This window comes from Diabrotica virgifera, chromosome 3 (genome assembly GCF_917563875.1).
Source record: "Diabrotica virgifera virgifera chromosome 3, PGI_DIABVI_V3a".
In the NCBI taxonomy this organism is placed as follows: domain Eukaryota; kingdom Metazoa; phylum Arthropoda; class Insecta; order Coleoptera; family Chrysomelidae; genus Diabrotica; species Diabrotica virgifera.
In genome coordinates, this window is record NC_065445.1 from 54,602,763 (window position 1) to 54,622,082 (window position 19,320).

The following is a 19,320-nucleotide window of genomic DNA, read 5'->3' on the forward strand; positions in this document are numbered from 1 at the left end:
TTCAAGATATTAAAACTATTATTTAATCACATATTTCACAAATTTGTTGTTGTTTACGAATTGATTCATATTTTTCTCAAGAATTAAGACGCAATAAATATAGCCGTATCTGTTGAGTCTAGTCTGAAACTTACTGTGTCGATAAAATTGTAAATGTTAATCTTTTGAATTTTTGTTTGTTTGATGTGAACCCATTTACAAGCGGCTAAAGAAAAGTGAAAAATAAGGAAAATACTATTAGTAGATAATGCAGGAAAAACTATTATGGATGAACGAGAAATACTTGAAAGATGGAGTAATTATATAAATGAATTGTTCCAAGATGACAGGCCAAATATACAGAGCAATGTAAATCCAGAACCTGAACTTTTAAAATCTGAAGTTCTCCATGCAGTAAAATCAGACAAAACCAAGAAAGCAACTGGATCAGACAACAGTTCAGCTGAACTCTTAAGAATGATACAAGAAGACCATATTAATGCTTTAGTTAAAGTTTTTAATGACTTGTATACTACTGGTGAAACACCTGAGGTAAGGCTTAAGTCTGTTTTTATAACAATTCCCAAGAAGAAGCGGGAAAAGATGCGACGAATACAGATTAATTAAAAATGAATAACCATTTTCAATTTCGTTGCAAACGAAAATAGAGCCGAACCATATTCTCGTCCAATCAGAGAGTGCAGCAAGCACCTCTACCGGTTTCTAAACTTATTAGTCTCTCATCAGGAGGCACATATGCTGCTCTCTCTGATCCAACCAAAACAAACCCCAGCGTGCAGTCCCGGATTGCAACGAACGAAATGGCATAGCCCTAGCGGCAACTGCTAGCAAAAAGACTAAGTTTTCACTCTAATGACATATAAAACAACATACTGCTATTCTACACCCCACCAGAATGAAAACAATGGGAACCTTCTCTGGTTACACCTCCGAGGCTTCTACAATTTGCAAGCCATACGGATGCTGAGACTAAGGAAGATAAGGGAATTCTTACAATTTACAATTCACGTCCCATCTGCTCAGCGCGGTAAAGTTCCAACGAGAATGGTTCCCTTCATATTCCAATCAGAGTAAATGTAAATCAAAAATGAATAACCATTTTCAATTTCGTTGCAAAACGAAAATACAGCCTAATCATATTCTAGTCCCAATCAGAGAGTGCAGCAAGCACCTCTACCGGTTTCGAAACTTATTAGTCTCTCATCAGGAGGCACATATGCTGCTCTCTCTGATCCAACCAAAACAAGCCCAAGCGTGCAGTCCCGGATTGCAACGAACGAAATGGCTTAGATGCCTTGGCGGCAACTGCTAGCAAAAAGACTAAGTTTTCACTCTAATGGCATATAAAACAACATAATGCTATTCTACACCCCACCAGAATGAAAACAATGGGAACCTTCTCTGGTTACACCTCCGAGGCTTCTACAATTTGCAAGCCATACTAATGCTGAGACTAAGGAAGATGAGGGAATTCTACAATTTACTATGCTGCTGTCTCTGATCCAACCAAAACAAACCCCAGCGTGCAGTCCCGGATTGCAACGAACGAAATGGCATAGATGCCCTAGCGGCAACTGCTAGCAAAAAGACTAAGTTTTCACTCTAATGGCATATAAACAACATAATGCTATTCTACACCCCACCAGAATGAAAATAATGGGAACCTTCTCTGGTTACACCTCCGAGGCTTCCACAATTTGCAAGCCATACTAATGCTGAGACTAAGGAAGATGAGGGAATTCTACAATTTACAATTCACGTCCCATCTGCTCAGGGCGGTAAAGTTCCAACGAGAATGGTTCCCTTCATACTCCAATCAGAGTAAATGTAAATCAAAAATGAATAACCATTTTCAGAATTGTAGAATTCCCTCATCTTCCTTAGTCTCAGCATCCGTATGGCTTGCAAATTGTAGAAACCTCGGAAGTGTAACCAGAGAAGGTTCCCATTGTTTTCATTCTGGTGGGGTGTAGAATAGCATTATGTTGTTTTATATGCCATTAGAGTGAAAACTGAGTCTTTTTTACAGAATAATTTAGTCTGATGAGCCACACATTGAAATTTTTTTCTTCGCATTATTCATAGGAAGTCATTTCGAAAGAAACCTAGATGAAACCCAGTTGGATTTAGGAATGCGCTGGGCACACGTGAGACACGTTTTGGCTTAAATGTACTCCAACAATGTCGCGGCCAACGAAAAGGTGAGGCTTGAATCGATTACGAAAAGGCTTTTGATAGAATGCAGCATGGGACGCTTTTGAAAATATGAACCAAAAGCATTGATGGTAGAGACCTACGTATCTTATAAAACTTGTATTGAAAGCAGAAAGCAGTATTACGAGCCGGGGAGATTAACTGACGAATATTACATTAAAAGAGCTGTCAGGCAGGAATGCATTCTATCCCCTTTCTAATATCGACTCAGATATAATTTCAAAGAGACTTTTCAAGATTAATTATAATCCAACTTTGGAGTGAAAATCAATGATGAACTAATGAATACTCTGGAATGCGCTGACGACACTGGTATTTTATGTGACGGTCTCCAGGGTATTCAAGAGTTATTGGATTGTGTAAACACGACATGAAGAGAAATGGGTCTAAAAATTAATGCTTCTAAGGCAAAATTTATGATTTTTAGTCGTCAACCTACGACAATGCTTCCCTACAGATAGACCAACAAAGCATTCAGATAGTTACTCACTTTGAATATATGGAATGCTACATTACATACCAACTAGACCCAAGTAAAGAGGTCAAATTCAGAACTGAATGAGCTCGTACAGCGCTTCTAAAAATGAAATCATTCTTCTGTAACCACAACTTAAATATATAAAACTTACTTTCTTGATAGTTTTGAGTTACAAACAAGAAAGTTAATATTGTAGCGAACACATACGGAAAGTACTCTTTAGACTTAGGTAAACAAAAATAAATAAGAATGAAATAATTACTAAGAAAAATGCTTAAAATAAAACTTATAGAATACGTCCAAAATATCTACAACCATATAAGAGATGGAGTGAAAAATCTATAACAAAGAGTAAATTGACTCAAAGTAATTCATATGTAGTGTCTACTAGACAGCAAAACAGCAATACAATTTATATTGGTATTTGAAGCAATCAAGAATAATAATCTATATTGCATACAAAAATGTGTCTGATTGAAAATTTCTCATATACAGGGTGTAACAAAAATACAGGTCATAAATTAAATCACATATTCTGGGACCAAAAATCGATTTTTTCCGATATATCGAAAACTATTAGAGATTTTTTAATGAAAATGGACATGTAGCATTCTTATGGCATGAACATCCTAAAAAGAAATTATATTCAAATTTGTGCAGCCCATAAAAATTTTATGGGGGTTTTGTTCCTTTAAACCCCCCCAAACTTTTATGTGCGTCCCAATTAAATTATTTTTGTAGTACCACTAGTTAAACACAATGTTTTTAAAACTTTTTTGCCTCTTAGTACTTTTTCGATAAACCAGTTTTAATCAAGATGCGGCTTCTTTTTTAATATGTTTACATAAAAATTTTATGGGGGTTTTGTGCCTTTAAACCCTCCAAATGTTTGTGTACGTTCCAATTAAAACTATTATTGCTGTACCATTAGTTAAACACAGTGTTTTTAAAACTTTTTTGAATCTTAGTATTTTTCAGATAAGGCACCTTCTATCGATATGTGGCTTCTTTTTTAATATGGTTCAAAGTATACCTCAAACTGTAATTTATAAATAAAGGGCCTAGCCGGGTAAGATGATGAAAAGTGCCCCCAACTCGATTCGAATTCCATATAGGTCACCGTTTAGCATATATAGTGAAACTCACTTTCTGAAATTTTTAGCCCCCTAGGTGGTCATGTGACCCACTTAGAGCCTAATTAGGGTTTTTATTTTTTATCTCAGCCGCATCGAGAACTAGCGAAAAACTTTAAATAAAAAAGTTGTAAGCTTTAAAAAGTTCTGTGTCACAAATTGAACGCGGAATTCAAAAACGATTGTTAATTTAAAATGTCAGTGGCGTACTATCTTTTTACTTTAAAAAGTTCAGACCATTACCCCTATGCGCGCCAATGATAAATATAAAATTCTTAATTGTATGTCAAAAAATGCACAACAACTACATCTTAAAACTCGCCAAATTTTATTACAATGTTGCCAGTAGTGTCGGTAAAATCGTAAAAGCTGTGTAAAATTTTGTTTTCTTCAACGCCATGTATCTTGAAAATGGATGGCATTACAAAAAATTTTTATTAAGCAAACCCCAATTATTTTTCAGTTTTTTACCTATACTACTGATGGTGTTACCTTTTTTGAAAAATATGTATAAAATTGTATCAAATAACGAAAAAAAAAACCGAAAAAATGCGGGATTTTTATTTTTAAAGCTGTGTTTCACCAATTTTAAAAATTTGAAAAAATTTAGGGTGAAACATTATACAAAAATACACGTTATATATTTTTTTCGTGAAAACGAATGTCTTAGTTATTTTTTTATACTCATTTAAAATTTTAAAACCGTTCTAAAATTTAAATTTCCCGTCAAAAATTAAAAAAAAAATTTCGTACAGAACTTTTTAAAGCTTACAACTTTTTTGTTTAAAGTTTTTCGCTAGTTCTCGATGCGGCTGAGATAAAAAATAAAAACCCTAATTAGGCTCTAGGTGTGTCACATGACCACCTAGGGGGCTAAAAATTTTAGAAAGTGAGTTTTACTATATATGCTAAACGGTGACCTATATGGAATTTGAATCGAGGTGGGGGCACTTTTCATATCATCTTACCCGGCTAGTCCCTTTTCATATTATTACCAAGTCTCTAAAATCGTACTTAGTACGATACAAGTACACAAATATGTGGTGGATTTGACAAAATATTCAAAATATCTCAAAAAAACTAACTTTTCGAAAAAGTACTAAGAGGCAAAAAAGTTTTAAAAACATTGTGTTTAACTAATTGTGCCACAATGATAATTTAATTGGAACGTACACAAAAGGTTGGGGGGGTTTAAGGGAACAAAACCCCCATAAAATTTTTATGGGGTACACAAATTTCACTATAATTTTTTTTCAGATGTTCCTATCATAAGAATGTCACATGCCCGTTTTCAATAAGAAACCTCACATAGTGTTCGATCTATTGAAAAAAATCGATTTTTATTTTGTAACTTCAAAGGGCTGTAACTTTTTTTAGGTGCACATTTGTACTAAGGTAAGTTAGGTTCAATCGAACTATTTTTGGTCCCAAAATATGTGATTTAATTTGTGACCTGTATTTTTGTTACACCCTGTATAATTCTAAATAGTATTAATCTGAATAACAAAGATTGAAAAAGCACCAATACAACAATAATAATAAGTTATTCTTCTTCTCAGTGTGTCTCGTCCATTAAGGACGTTGGCGATAATCATTGACCATCTTACTCTGTCTGTTTTTTCACTCCGCTGCTTTCTTAACTACTTAAATCTTTCAACCAGAATGTGCGTCGTCTCTCCAGTTTTTTTCCTTTCTCTTTCCCTTGTATAACCAATCGCATTAACTAATATTTTTCATTTCTTGGTATGTGACCAAAGTAGCTCATTTTTCTTTCCTTTATCGTGTTGAGCATTTCTTTTTCTTTTTTTTTTATATTTCTTAAGGGTTTCGTGTTTGTTACGTCTTGTGTCCATGATATTTTCCACACTCTTCGATAATACCACATCTCAAAGCTAGGAAGTCTTTTTTCAGTTGCATCCTTAATTGTCCACGTTTCAGCTCCATGTAACAAGATAAAAAATATAGCATCTCAATAGTCTTGATCTAAGTTCCCAGTTTTCCCTTCTATAACACTGCTTTCATCTTAGTGAAAGCGGTTCTGGCCATCTAATTGAGTATTTTTAGGTTGCGATTCCATTGTTCATTTAGCTCACATCCCAGGTAATTGTATCTGGATACTTTCTCTAAAGCTTTTCCTTTAACGTGAGTTCTTTTGTCTTCTCTGCTGTCCGCAATGAGTATGGTATGGTCTGCATATTCAAGATTATTCACTAGTGTTCCGTTAATTGATATGCCTTCCTGTACGTCTTGTGCCAATTTTTTTACAAATCTTTAAACATATTAAATAGTAAAGGGGACAGTACATAACCTTGTCGTATTCCTCGTTTTATATGTGTCTCACTTTAGATCCCTATTGGTTTACTCATATTATGGCTTTCTGATATCGTTATAAATTGGTAATGATTCTCATATCTTGGTTACCTAATTCTGTGTTCCGTAATGTGTTTCCAAGCCCTCAGTTAACATCTTGACGTGTTTTCACAGTCAATAATGATTCACTATAGTAAAAATTCATTCACAAAAATTAAGTAGAATAGAAATCTAAAGTAAATTTAGAACATAATAAACAACATAAGATCATATCTAGCAAGTATAGTTATTAAAATAAAAATAGATCATATATCTCCACAGTAAGCACCGTAGGTAGCTTTTGATATTGATAAACATTTATTACTGGAACTTTGATTGTGTTATAAACTATGAGGATATTATTAATGTCTTTGGTTATTATAATTTGCTTAGAATGTAGAATACTTAATATTAGCATTGTGTTGCTGAAGCTTTAGAGCAAAGCGTTGCTTATTGTTAACACATTCAACTTGCATCCATATTTAGGTTACCAATACTCCAATTAAGGCGAAAATAACTCTGATACATGACTTGGTTGTAAAGGCCCCCGTAGACGTACCTGCAAACTTGGAACAGTCTACATGCATAGGTTTATTGTGCAAGTATGCATGCATAATGCGCCTGTTTAAACTTGAACCATGCCATCGTCAGAACCAACTACTCTACCGGAAGCACCAATATCATAGGTCTACACGAATGGTCAAAACTCATCTGTGTCAAACTTGTAGAAGTCTTTCACACACACGCTCAATTACACTTGCGAAAGTCTGACATGCACAAGTGAAAATAACAACATGTCCACAAGGCTAAATCGCTTGTACAATTAACGTACTTGTGCAAGTACTACCGAACACACGGTCCAGTATACTTGTGCAAGAAATTTGTGCTTGTATATTTTCAAGTATACAGGTACGTCTATGGAGCCCTTAATATTTTGGCTGCAAGCTGAATTTTCAGCAAAAACACATTTGATCGGCCTATTAACTGTATTGAAAAATTTCAGGCCTCATCCCCATAATTTAGTTGGTAGAGAAGGCTGTAAGAGGGGAGTTTGCACGTTAGAAATACCGACTGATACAATGACTGTACATTTTTCGAATTTGGGTATACAGTGCGTTAAGAAAAAAGACATTGAACACGCCCTGAGGGTTCGCGAAGAAATCAGGGTCGATCCTTTCCGAAGTAAGTTTGCAAACATGTGTTTTAATGTTTTGTTTGTTGTTTGTAGTTGTTTTTAGTTCTTAGTGTTTGTTGTGTTTGGTGCTGGCTAATTGTCTGTAAATAGCTGTCACTGGTGTTATATAAAAACAGGATTACTAGGCTGTTCAATAATTCTTGCGGTTCGATAAGAGACGCCGCTGCTACGATCGTAATTTTATTTTATTATGTTATACACTCTTCATATGAATGTGTGTGAAGTTTCATTTCAATCTGTCAATTCATTTTTTGTTTACAAGCTATTTATTAGTTGCGTTCACGGGTACAGTTGTGGGTACAATTTCTAACCTCACTTAATATAAATAATACCGTTAATACAGTTGAGTCCCTGAGTCTTTACCCGTACGTCATCATTTAAAGCATACAAAATAAGTCGATGATAAGTCGGAAATTGAAATTTACTAAACGCAACAGCAAGTGACAGTAAGTGACTGCGTAAGTGTTGCGTTTAGTAAATTTCAATTTCCGACTTATCATCGACTTATTTCGTATGCTTTAAATGATGACGCACGGGTAAAGATTCAGGGACTCAACTGTAGATAAATATACAAGGTATATTTACTTTTAATTAATATAACTAATTATTAAATTATACTAGGTAAATATACCTTGTAAGTATATTTATCTATTAACGATATTATTTATATCATTTTAAAGTGCGCATGCGTTTTGCTGCTAATTTGTCGCCGACTAGTCGCCGACAGGCACCCGCGAACGCACTTATTGACATGTCACAGTATTTTCAAAATGGAAACAATTAAGTATCGTGCAGTGATTGAATTTTTATTTTTAGAAGGTTTAAAGGCAAATAAAATTTATGAACGAATGTTGAAAGTGTATAAGGACTCTGTCTTCGTCTTCAATTATTACAGTACAAAGATGGGTTGCTGAATTTAAACGTGATCGTACAAGCCTTGAAGACGATCCACGTCAAGGACGTCCAAAAACAGCAACAACACCAGAAATAGTAGAAAATCATCGAGAGATTGAAAGAGATTTAGTAGAAGCCCTAGACACTTCATTGGGCAGTAAGCAATATTTTGACTGAAGTATTGGACGGAACAAAAACAGAAATTAGAATGTGACATTCTCAGCAACATTAAAGCGTTTTTAAAAGGATAAAGTAGATTTTGTGTATCGATTCATTACTACGGATAAGACTTTATTACCATGATCCTGAATCAGAACACGAGGCTAATGAGTGGCAGTGGCGGATCCAGCAGCATCCAGCATCGTCAAGAGTGGGGGCCGATTGGCTAAATTTCTATGAAAAATAGATGAAGAAATGAATGTTTTTATAATCTTTATATATAACTTAGTTTGAGAGGGGGGGGCGATTGCCCCCATCGCCCTCCCTTGGATCCGCCACTGATGAGTGGTGTGCACCTGGTTCTTCGGCTCCGACAGAAGTTCGTGTCCAGAAATAAGTGTAGAAGGTGTTGGCATCAGTTTTTTGGGATGCGAGAGGAATTTTTTTCGTGGATTACTAGCAAACTGGTAAAACAATAAATTCTGCATATTATTGTAACCTTTTAGACCTCCTGAAGAAAAAAATTCGTGAAAAAGACCCGGTTTGCAGAAGACAAAAATCCCTGTTCATCAGGACAATGCACCGTATCATATGAGCATTTTAACAATGGCTAAACTCCATGGATTGAAGTTTGAATTTTTAGAGTATCCACCATATTCATCAGATTTGGCCATTAGCAACTTCCATCTGTTTCAATATCTTAAAAAAATTCATGCGTGGAAACCCTTTTTGATCAAATGATGAGGTCATTACAGCTGTAGAAGCGTATTTGTAGAATTTCCAGATTCTCACTACAGGGATTTAACTTATAAATTGGAATCTCGTCGGAACAAGTGTAGGATTTATGTTCAGGGAGACTATACTGAATAACAAACTGTATTTAAAATCATAAAATTGTGTTTTTCTTATTGAACCGCAAACTTATTGACCTGTCTAGTATATCGTTAAATTTAGAGATAATGTTAATTAAATAATGTCTTAAGAGGGAAAATATAATGCATATTTATGTTATTATTCTCACTAGATTTAATTCAGGACAATTCCCAATCATGGATGATCTTTTCACCGCTAAAAATTCCCCTACTGGCTAAGGCACTCAACACTCGGCGCTTTTTAGACGCGATCCAAAAACAACTATTATATAAGTCATTTGCTCAAGGCAATTGAGCTGAGTAAAATAAACATTCGGATTTTGTTTATTATAATCAAAGGGATACTAATGCCTGGTTGCATCAACAGATCTTAAGCTTCAGCTTAGCTAAGCTCTACTTATAGATAGGGCCTCCTTGAGTATCACTTACGTTGCACCATAATTTTAGATTCTTACCTTATTATCAATTATATCTATTATTATATTATGGTATTCTTATTATAATATATTATAATTATATTATATTAATTCTTATGATATTCTCGACTTAAGCCTAAGATCTGTTGGTGCATCCGGGCATAAGTGTTTTTCGCAGAAAATTTTGAGTTTATAATAAATTTAGTTGGAATAAATAAATTTAAGAAGCAGAAAAAAGCCTTTGACAAAGTACAGCATGAACCACTAAGGCAAGTTCTAACAAACAAAAATATAGATAGCCGAGATATTCGAGTTATATGCAATCTTTATTGGAATCAAACAGCAAATGTGAAGGGTGAGGGTAGGCTAACAGAAGAAATTCAAATTCGTCGAGGAGTCCCACAGGGATGTATCTTATCGCCACTTTTATTTAATCTGTATAGTGAAGCCATCTGTCAACAAGCACTCGCGGAAGAAGATGTTGGTTTGATAATAAATGGTGAGACGATCAACAATATAAGGTATGCTGACGGTACGGTTCTCCTATCGGGAACGCTAGTAGAACTACAACATCTCGTTCAAAGTCTCGATATATACTATACTGTAACAGTTACGGCTTGAAAATTAATTTGAAAAAAACTAAATTTATGGTAATCGCGAAATCAAAGAACATCAGAGCTAATCTTGTAATAGACAATACAACGATTGAGCGTGTGTCCTGTTATAAATATCTAGGTGCTTGGATCACAGACGATACTGATCAAACAAAAGAGATTAAATGCAAAATAGAAATTGCTAGATCAGTCTTTAATAGAATGCGCAAACTCTTTTGCAATCGTGATATCAACATAAAGTTACGAATACGAATGCTGCGGTGTTATGTCTTTTCCACCCTGTTATATGGAGTTGAGGCTTGGACACTAAAACAGTCGACCATAAAAAACATCGAAGCATTCGAGATGTGATGCTATAGGCGCATTCTCAAAATATAATGGATGGACCGCGTCACTAACACGCAAGTACTCCAAACTTTAGACAAAAGATGCGAAATTATAAATGAGATAAAAACTAGAAAGATGGAATACTTGGGGCACATTATGAGGGGTGAAAAGTACGAACTTTTAAGAAATATCATGCAGGGCAAAATTAAGGGCAAAAGAAGTGTGGGAAGAATGTTCTTAAATCTACGTGAATGTTCGGGTATAGTTCGATTGAACTTTTTAGTCGCGCTGCTAACAAACTCGCAGTGGCCATGATGATTTCCAATCTCTAGGAGTGGCACGTGAAGAAGAAAAAGAAGCAGAAAATTAAAACATACCAAACATTAGAAACAATATACAGGACGAAATTTGAAATATGTGAATTAAAACTTTACAGGTTTTTTGAATTGTTATACCGCATTTATACTTAGTCCTCTTGGACAGGGAATTGGGAAGGGAAGTGGGCAGCGTGAATGTGTAAATAGCTCACTCTCGCTGCTGCTCGTCATGCTACTTACTGCCATTTCACCTACATACCCAAAGAGTCGGTTTTTGTGGCAGAAGTCAAAGGAGAGGCAGCGCGAATACGAGTGGGTATTTACATTCAGCTACTCTCTCTCTCTCTCTCACTTGCCGCCGGCAAAGCGGCAAGTGAGTAAGGGAGCAAGACGATGCTGTTGTCACATTCCTTTCTTGTGAGTCATTCGGTAATGAGTTGTGAGGACATTGGCGAGGAACTGATGTGAACAAGTGAACACCTCACTCGCGTCGATATCATATTTCGGGCAATATTTCCGTCAACGGCAGCAGCAGCTGAGTAAAAATCCGGCATTACAATCGTAGGGTGTGTATAGACCGCAAGGAAGGTTATAGTTGTAGAAATATTTAAAAATAAAACCACCCACAAATACACTAAATATTAACTCGCCTACAACTATACTTTCAGATACACGAATTACGCTTATCAAAGATGCCATATTCCAACGGAGTGTGGTGAGGCGTGCTTCACCAGTTTACCAATTTAAACGTCGGCAAAGAGAAATAGCAAATATATAATCATCAGTAGCTCGACAACACTTTTTGGGTCCTGGCTTCTTCTAGGATTTTCCGCCATTCTGTTCTGTTCCTTGCTTTGTTCTTCCAGCGGGTAACTCAACTGTTTTCAGATCTTGTTCCATTTGTTTTATGTATCTAAGTTTGGGTCTTCCCTTTGACCTTCTCCCTACTGGTGTTTGCCTCATTATGTGTTTTGGTGTTTCGGTCTCCAACATCCGTTCAATATGGCCCATCCAGCGCAGACGTCCGATCTTTATGGATGTTATGACGTCGGGTTCGTTGTATGCTGCGTATAGTTCAAAATTATATCTTCTGCTCCATACGTCATTTTCTTTCACCCCCTTATATATGTGTCTGAGGATTTTTCGTTCAAACGTACCTAATAAGTTCTCATCGCTTTTCTACAGTGTCCATGACTCTGATCTATATATAAGGACCGGTTTTAAGCAAATATATAATAGTGAAAAGAAAAGAGAGTGGCACCCTACGTTACTGAAAAATCAATAAATATTCACTTTGTGATAAAATCGGTCGGACCATCGTGTCCCCAAGAGTATCAAGGTGCACCACCAGTGTTGACGTTAGAAATATTAGTAGATGGGTTAATTCACACAATGATAAAAATTACAACACAATGTCGTTAGACCACAAAATTACCACGACACTGATCGCACCTCCGTTGCCGAGTTGGGAGGGTTTTGTTTCAGCTTCTGATTTTCTTTGAACTGTTCCTCATTTACCGACAAACGGTGGGACAAGCCAAAACACTAGTGATGTTAATTATAGTTACTTTCGAGTATTCGTTACAAATCGTTACTTTTGTATAAAGTAATCATTTACAGTATTCGTTACTTTGATTACTTTTGTTACTTTTGTATTTGAGTACCGGTCATCATATCGAGAATCGCATTTCTGAGTATTTCATATAAGTATAAGATTCGATAATATAACAACGACCTTCACGGATCTATTTATTGGATAGAAATTATATGATATATTATGTAATCTATTATGTTAAAAATTATTAAAAATAAGGGGTGCCCGACATAATTTTTTCCAGACTACTTTGGACAAAAAGGACACTTCAAAATGTAATAATGCCCACCCATTTTTCTATTGTAGACTTTTTCCAGACGTCATCCTAATCCTAAATACAATGCAAAAAGTTGCAAATCTCTATGTACCTACTATATTTAAAAATAGATTTATTCCTATGTTTTTAGTGTCAAATGCCCTGGTCTAATAACAATGTCATACCTACATGTAAAATTAAAGTTGATGATCATAGTCTAGAAATATTATCATTTCTACATATTTTCCAATCTAAGCTATTTTTTTTTCTAGTACTGATAAGAATAGTGTGTAGTTATTATTAAAATCTAATGTGTTGCATTTTTATTTTCAAAAGAACTAACATCGTGAAATTCTGTGAATTATCTACCTCGACAAATCGTATAGACATCTGTTTCTGGGTGCATGCTTTGTTAAATGATATACCTCCCTCTGTTTCATCTACTTCTCAGTTCTCAGCGCCCTGTAATCCTGTAAAACTCTTCATAGCCTTCGCCCTATATAGATAAAATTTTAGTTACCTCTACTGATGCCGAACACTCGTAGAATACCGGTCCGATTCCGATATCAACTGATTGTACATAAATAATATGTACTCAAAATAGATACTCGTTCTAATCAGAGTAATCAAAGTAACGATTTGCCTCTCTGTATAGTAATCGTTACTTTCGGTATTCGTAAGTAACGAGTACTTTGTAACGAATAGTTACTTTTTCAACATCACTACAAGACACTCCGCTCTAGCCATAAATAGGGATTTGCTCTTTGTCCAAGGATCGTAAATCACAAAATTCTGAGGGATATAACACTATTTCACGTTGCTTTGATTCCCGTCTTCAGTTTTTATCTTTCTCTGTTACATTTTTCTATTTCGCAAAGCATAACGCGCCACGTTCCGTTGGAGTCCGTTTTAAGATTTCTATTATAGACCGATCAAATAAAATTACAATACATGTAAATTAAAATGTAATTCCGTACAGGTTGGAATAAATTTTTTATCAAAGTTTAGGTCAAATCAAAAGATATTTTCAAGAAAGTATATGATTCATATGAGGGGATCAGTGTTTAAATAATTAAAAATGGGAAATTTTTGTTCAAAATTTACTTTTTTAACTGCTGCGCTAATTCATGTTTTTATTAAGGTTTTTGCAATTTTTTTCTGCAAAGCTGAAGAAACAATATTTTCTCTAAGACTTACTAAATTAAATTTGACCCATACTTTATTTAAATATTTGTAAATCAAAATTGAAAAACAAGTTTCCAAAAAAATATTATTTGCATTATAAATAAGCACTATAAAACATTTTGATTTGCAGAAAAAGTTGCGCTATGGGCTATGGCACCAGTATAAACTGAAAAAAAAATGGTTAATAAATATTGAGTAGTTTATGAGATATTTAATTTGTTTATAAAAAATAAACACTTTTTCAACTGCAAAAACGCGGTTGTTGTCGATAGAGTATACAAGTTTTTAAGGTCTCATTTTTTTTGCTTTTATGTATATTTTTGATAAATGTATTGACAAATTAAAATTTCTATTAAACACTCCTCCAAAATGGCGTTTGAAAATTGGTGTAATTTGTTTAAAACTTGTTTTTTTAATAATATCGCCGAGATTGAATATTTTGAAATTACATATTTTTAGATATTCGTGTTCCTGGTAGTTTTTGACACATTCACAAAAGAAAAAAAATTCTAGAACCATTTTTTGCCGAGATAGCTTTTCCAAGTTTAAAAATTCATAATTTGTATAGTTATCAATATTAACATTTAAAAGTGCGTGAGTACATCTAATACCCTTACTACTTAACAATGCCGTTTATACACATGATGAAAACTGTATATTTTGAAAAATAATGATTTTCATAGCACCTTAAATGAAAATTTCTTGCCTGAAAATTGGCAGAGGAATGGTTTGCAATATCTCTATTAATAATGAGCCAATTTTAATGTTTTTTTTTTAATTTGGGGTAGCATATAAAAATAGTAACATCTGCATGACCCTTTTTGCAATAAATATTCACTAATTTGTTATAAACAATATTTTATTCAAAACTTTTTTTTCTCTAATATTGTGATAAATAAAAGTTGGCAACAAAGATAACCACAAAACAGTATTAAAACAAATTTTTAATGTGAATTCAAAAGAATATAATATATAAAATAAATGGCGGACAACCTCTATATAAATATATGTGTATATAATGTATGTAAGTGAATAAAAATTAAAAATTATTATATACACAATTTTTAGTGTACTACCTGTTAGATTATAAAATTAAATGCAAAATACATATATATTTTAATATTGTACAAAGAAAAAAGGCTTTACCAACTTTTTAATGCAGATTCAGTATAATTTTTTTAATTTTTTTTATAAAAAATCTTTGTGTCAATTTTTATTTATCACATCTAGAGAAAAAAAATTTTAAAACAAGTGTTGATAACAAGTTGACGAATACTTATTGTAAAAAGTGTCATTTAGATGTTATTATTTTTATATGCTACCCTAAACTAAAGAAAACATTGAAATTGGTCCATTATTAACGAAGATATTGCAAAGTACTACTGCACCACTCTTCATGCAAAAAGTTTTCATTTAAGGTCGCTACGAAAATCATTATTTTTTAAAATATTCTAAAATTTTAACTCTATGTATAAATGACATTGTTAAGTAGTAGGTTTGATAGATGTACTCAAGCACTTTAAAATGTTAATATTGATAAATAAAAAAATTATGAATTTTTAAACTTGGAAAAGCTATCACGGCAAAAAATGGATCTAGAAATTTTTTTGTCTTTTGTGAGTTTGTCAAAAACTACCAGGAACACGAATATCTAAAAATAATTTCAAAATATTCAATCCCGGCGATGTTATTTAAAAAACAAATTTTAAACAAATTACACCAATTTTCAAACGCCATTTTGGAGGAGTGTTTAATTGAAATTTTAATTTGTCAATACATTTATCAAAAATATACATAAAAGCAAAAAAAATGAGATCTTAAAAACTTGTATACTCTATCGGCAACAACCGCATTTTTGCAATTGAAAAAATGGTAATTGTTTATAAACAAATTAAATATCTCATAAAGTACTTAATATTTATCAATCAATTTTTTTGCAGTTTATACTGGTACCATAGCGCAAGCTTTTCTACAAAACAAATTGTTTTATAGTGCTTATTTATAACGCAAATAATTTTTAAAGCATACAATTATTTAAATAAATTAAAGGTCAAATTTGACTTAGTAAATCTTATATAAAAGATTTTTTCTTCAGCTTTGCAGAAAAAAATTATAAAAACCTTAATAAAAACATGAATTACCGCAGCAGTTAAAAAAGTAGGTAAATTTTGTGCAAAAATTACCCATTTTTAATTATTTAAACAATGATCCCCTCATATGAATCATATACTTTCTTAAAAATATCTTTTGTTTGGACCTAAACTTTGATAAAAAATTTATTCCAACCTGTACGGAATTACATTTTGATTTTATTTTATTTTATTGGGCTATTAAGCGCAGACGAATCAATATTAATGAGGAGCAATAAAATTTATTTGCAAATATTATTAGATAATTCTTAGAAATAATGTTTGATACAAAATACATTGTAAACGCAAAACGATATAAGCATCACGTTGGATGCACACTTGCAAACGTGCAAGAAGAAATATGAGAAAGAGGAATATAAATATAAATGAACTAGGTATACTAAAATAAAGTACGACGGATAATTCTAAAATATTATTGTGTAAAAGAGTTTATTTTTTCCCTCTTAATTCAATATACCTGAATATATACCTGTATTATCTCAAAAATCTACAATATGTTACGTGTAATAATTTGTCAAATGTGACTAACCTTGTTAATTAACAACCCAAATTTTGATAAACTAGAAATAGATTGGGCTGTATCGTCGCCCCCGTTAGCGAAATTATCCCGATTCGATTTTTTTGCACAAACTTACTCAAAAAGAGGTCCTTATAACAAATCCACAGGGTGCCAGGTGGTGTCGTGGTCGAAAAATTGTTTAAATAATTTTTTTTTAAACAAATTCACAAAAATTTTTTTTTCATTTCGAACAATTTTTTTAGATAATTTGGGTCATTCTGAGCAAAAAAGGTCTCTTGTTATTTTTCTCTAAAATTGATTGTTGTCGAGTTATACGAAATATAAAATTAGAAAAATGCGAAAATTGTCATTTTCAAGGCTTAATAACTCGATTAAAAATTATTATTATAAAAGTCAAAAAGTGACCAAATCAAAGACCCTCCTTCAAGATCCTGAAGAAATTTTTGTCATTATTTTATTACCAAGCTGTTATTTTTAATTATTAACAATTAGCGCTATAGTCCAGGCTATATCGTCGCCACCGTTAGCGAAATTATTTCGATTAGACTTTTTTGCACAATCTTACTCACAAAGAGGTCCTTATAAAAACTTATACGTTGGTCAAAAAATTGTTTAAACAATTTTTTTAAACAATTTCTCAAAAATAATTATTTTTTCACTTCAAGCAAATTTCTTTTGATAATTTGGGTCATCCTGAGCAAAAAATACCTCTTGTGATTTTTTTCTAAAATTGGTTGTTGTTGAGTTACGCGATTTAAAATTTGAGAAAAGGCCATTTTCACATTTTTCAAATTTTAAATCGCGTATAACTCGACAACAATCAATTTTAAAGAAAAATTACAAGAGATCTTTTTTACTCAGAATGACCCAAATTATCTTAAAAAAATTGGTTCTAAGTAAAAAAAGTATTTTTGTGAATTTGTTTAAAAAAATTGTTTAAACAATTTTTTGACCAAGGTACCGCTTGGCACCCTGTGGATTTGTTATAAAGACCTCTTTTTGAGTAAGATTGTACAAGGACCTCTTTTGTGCAAAAAATCCAATCGAAATAATTTCGCTAACGGGAGCGATGATACAGAATGGACTATAGCGCTAATTGTTAATAATTAAAAATAACAGCTTTGTAATAAAATAACGACAAAATTTCTTCAGGATCTTGACGGAGGGGTTTTAAACTTTGATTTGGTCACTTTTTGACTTTCATAATAATAATTTTTAATCGAGTTATTTAGTTATTAAGCCTTGAAAATGGCCATTTTCGCATTTTTCTAATTTTAAATTTCGTATAACTCGACAACAATCAATTATAGAGAAAAATAACAAGAGACCTTTTTTGCTCAGAATGACCCAAATTATCTAAAAATTGTTCGAAATGAAAACATTATTGTTGTGAATTTGTTTAAAAAAATTGTTTAAACAATTTTTCGACCACGGCACCGCCTGGCACCCTATGGATTTGTTATAAGGACCTCTTTTTGAGTAAGTTTGTGCAAAAAAATCAAATCGGAATAATTTCGCTAACGGGGCCGACGATACAGCCTCGTCTAAAATATTTGTAATTACTTAATAATCATGTCTAGTTTATCAAAAGTCATATATGTACCTGCTTTGTATATAAAAGATTAATTCCCCTAATTGTTGCATTTTTTGTTGTATTATAATCTCTACTGTACTGGTCGTTTATTACTATTAGGATTAATAGGTTATTTCACATTATTTCAGTAGTTCTGGCGGTTATGTTGGATGAAGTATTTACCATAAGTGATAAAATTGCGTCTCAGAAACATGACTTTTTGGCCAGTATCTTACTATAATGTCGACTTGTGCCTTAAACGAAAGTTGTCAGGTTGATATAAGTGCACTATTCATATCTATTAATCTGTTAATAATAAAGTGAATGCTAAATCTGGATAAAGTGAGAAACTCGTATAATAAGACCAAAATTTTAAACAAACTTATATTTTTGTTCCCAATAAGTATACTCATTTTTTAATACAGTACGTTCAGTTTTCGATTAAATACAGGCGACTGAAGGAAGTGCTAAAATCGGCAACATCGCTTAGTCCACTATCGTTGTTTAATCGCCGAATGACGGCGGAGGATGCATTCAGGTGCATATTAGCGTGGGAAGTGAGGACTATAATCTGGTACTCGACGGTGCGCTGTGTTGCCATTTATAGGCCGAATATCTAATTTAAAACTAAACATGCTGTTATATACTTATTTAATTTTATTCGGATGATTTTAAATTGGGTTCCAGGATGATTTTAAATAAATTCCTTAAGGAGTTTATTTGGAATCTATAGACCCAAGGATGTTTTATCAACAAATGACTAGTAGCTGCCAGGGAAGGAATTTTGTCAGCATATTGATGTAGGAAATATAACTTACACACAAAATGTATGTCTTTCATTCTTCGATGGTATTTTCATATAGATTCATGTCTTCTCATCCCAATTTTCCTAATAGTTGGCTATTTAGAATTGAAGGGTACAGGCAAAGAAGGTGGCTATGTAAAAATAATAAGTTTCGAGAAAAATGGATTTGAAAGTTAAGACTCTCTGTTAATTTGCTGTAATTACAGTGATGGCATCAGCCTACGTCTACACAACATGATATAGCACTTTTTTCGCCGGGGCCGCGCGGA

General features: G+C 33.1%; 1 protein-coding gene across 5 annotated transcripts in view; it reads left to right on the forward strand.

Annotated features, from left to right (window-relative positions):
• Window positions 1-19,320, forward strand: part of LOC114326577 (embryonic polarity protein dorsal) — a 125,777-nt gene that overhangs the window by 83,292 nt on the left and 23,165 nt on the right. Inside the window, exon 5 of one of the 5 annotated variants that reach the window (XM_028274975.2) lies at window positions 7,178-7,356. The exons of the other annotated variants lie outside the window; for them this stretch is intronic. Within the exon in view, the coding sequence (XP_028130776.2) occupies window positions 7,178-7,356 (179 nt within the window). The remainder of the gene's footprint in view (window positions 1-7,177; window positions 7,357-19,320) is intronic. 5 annotated transcript variants of the gene reach the window in all.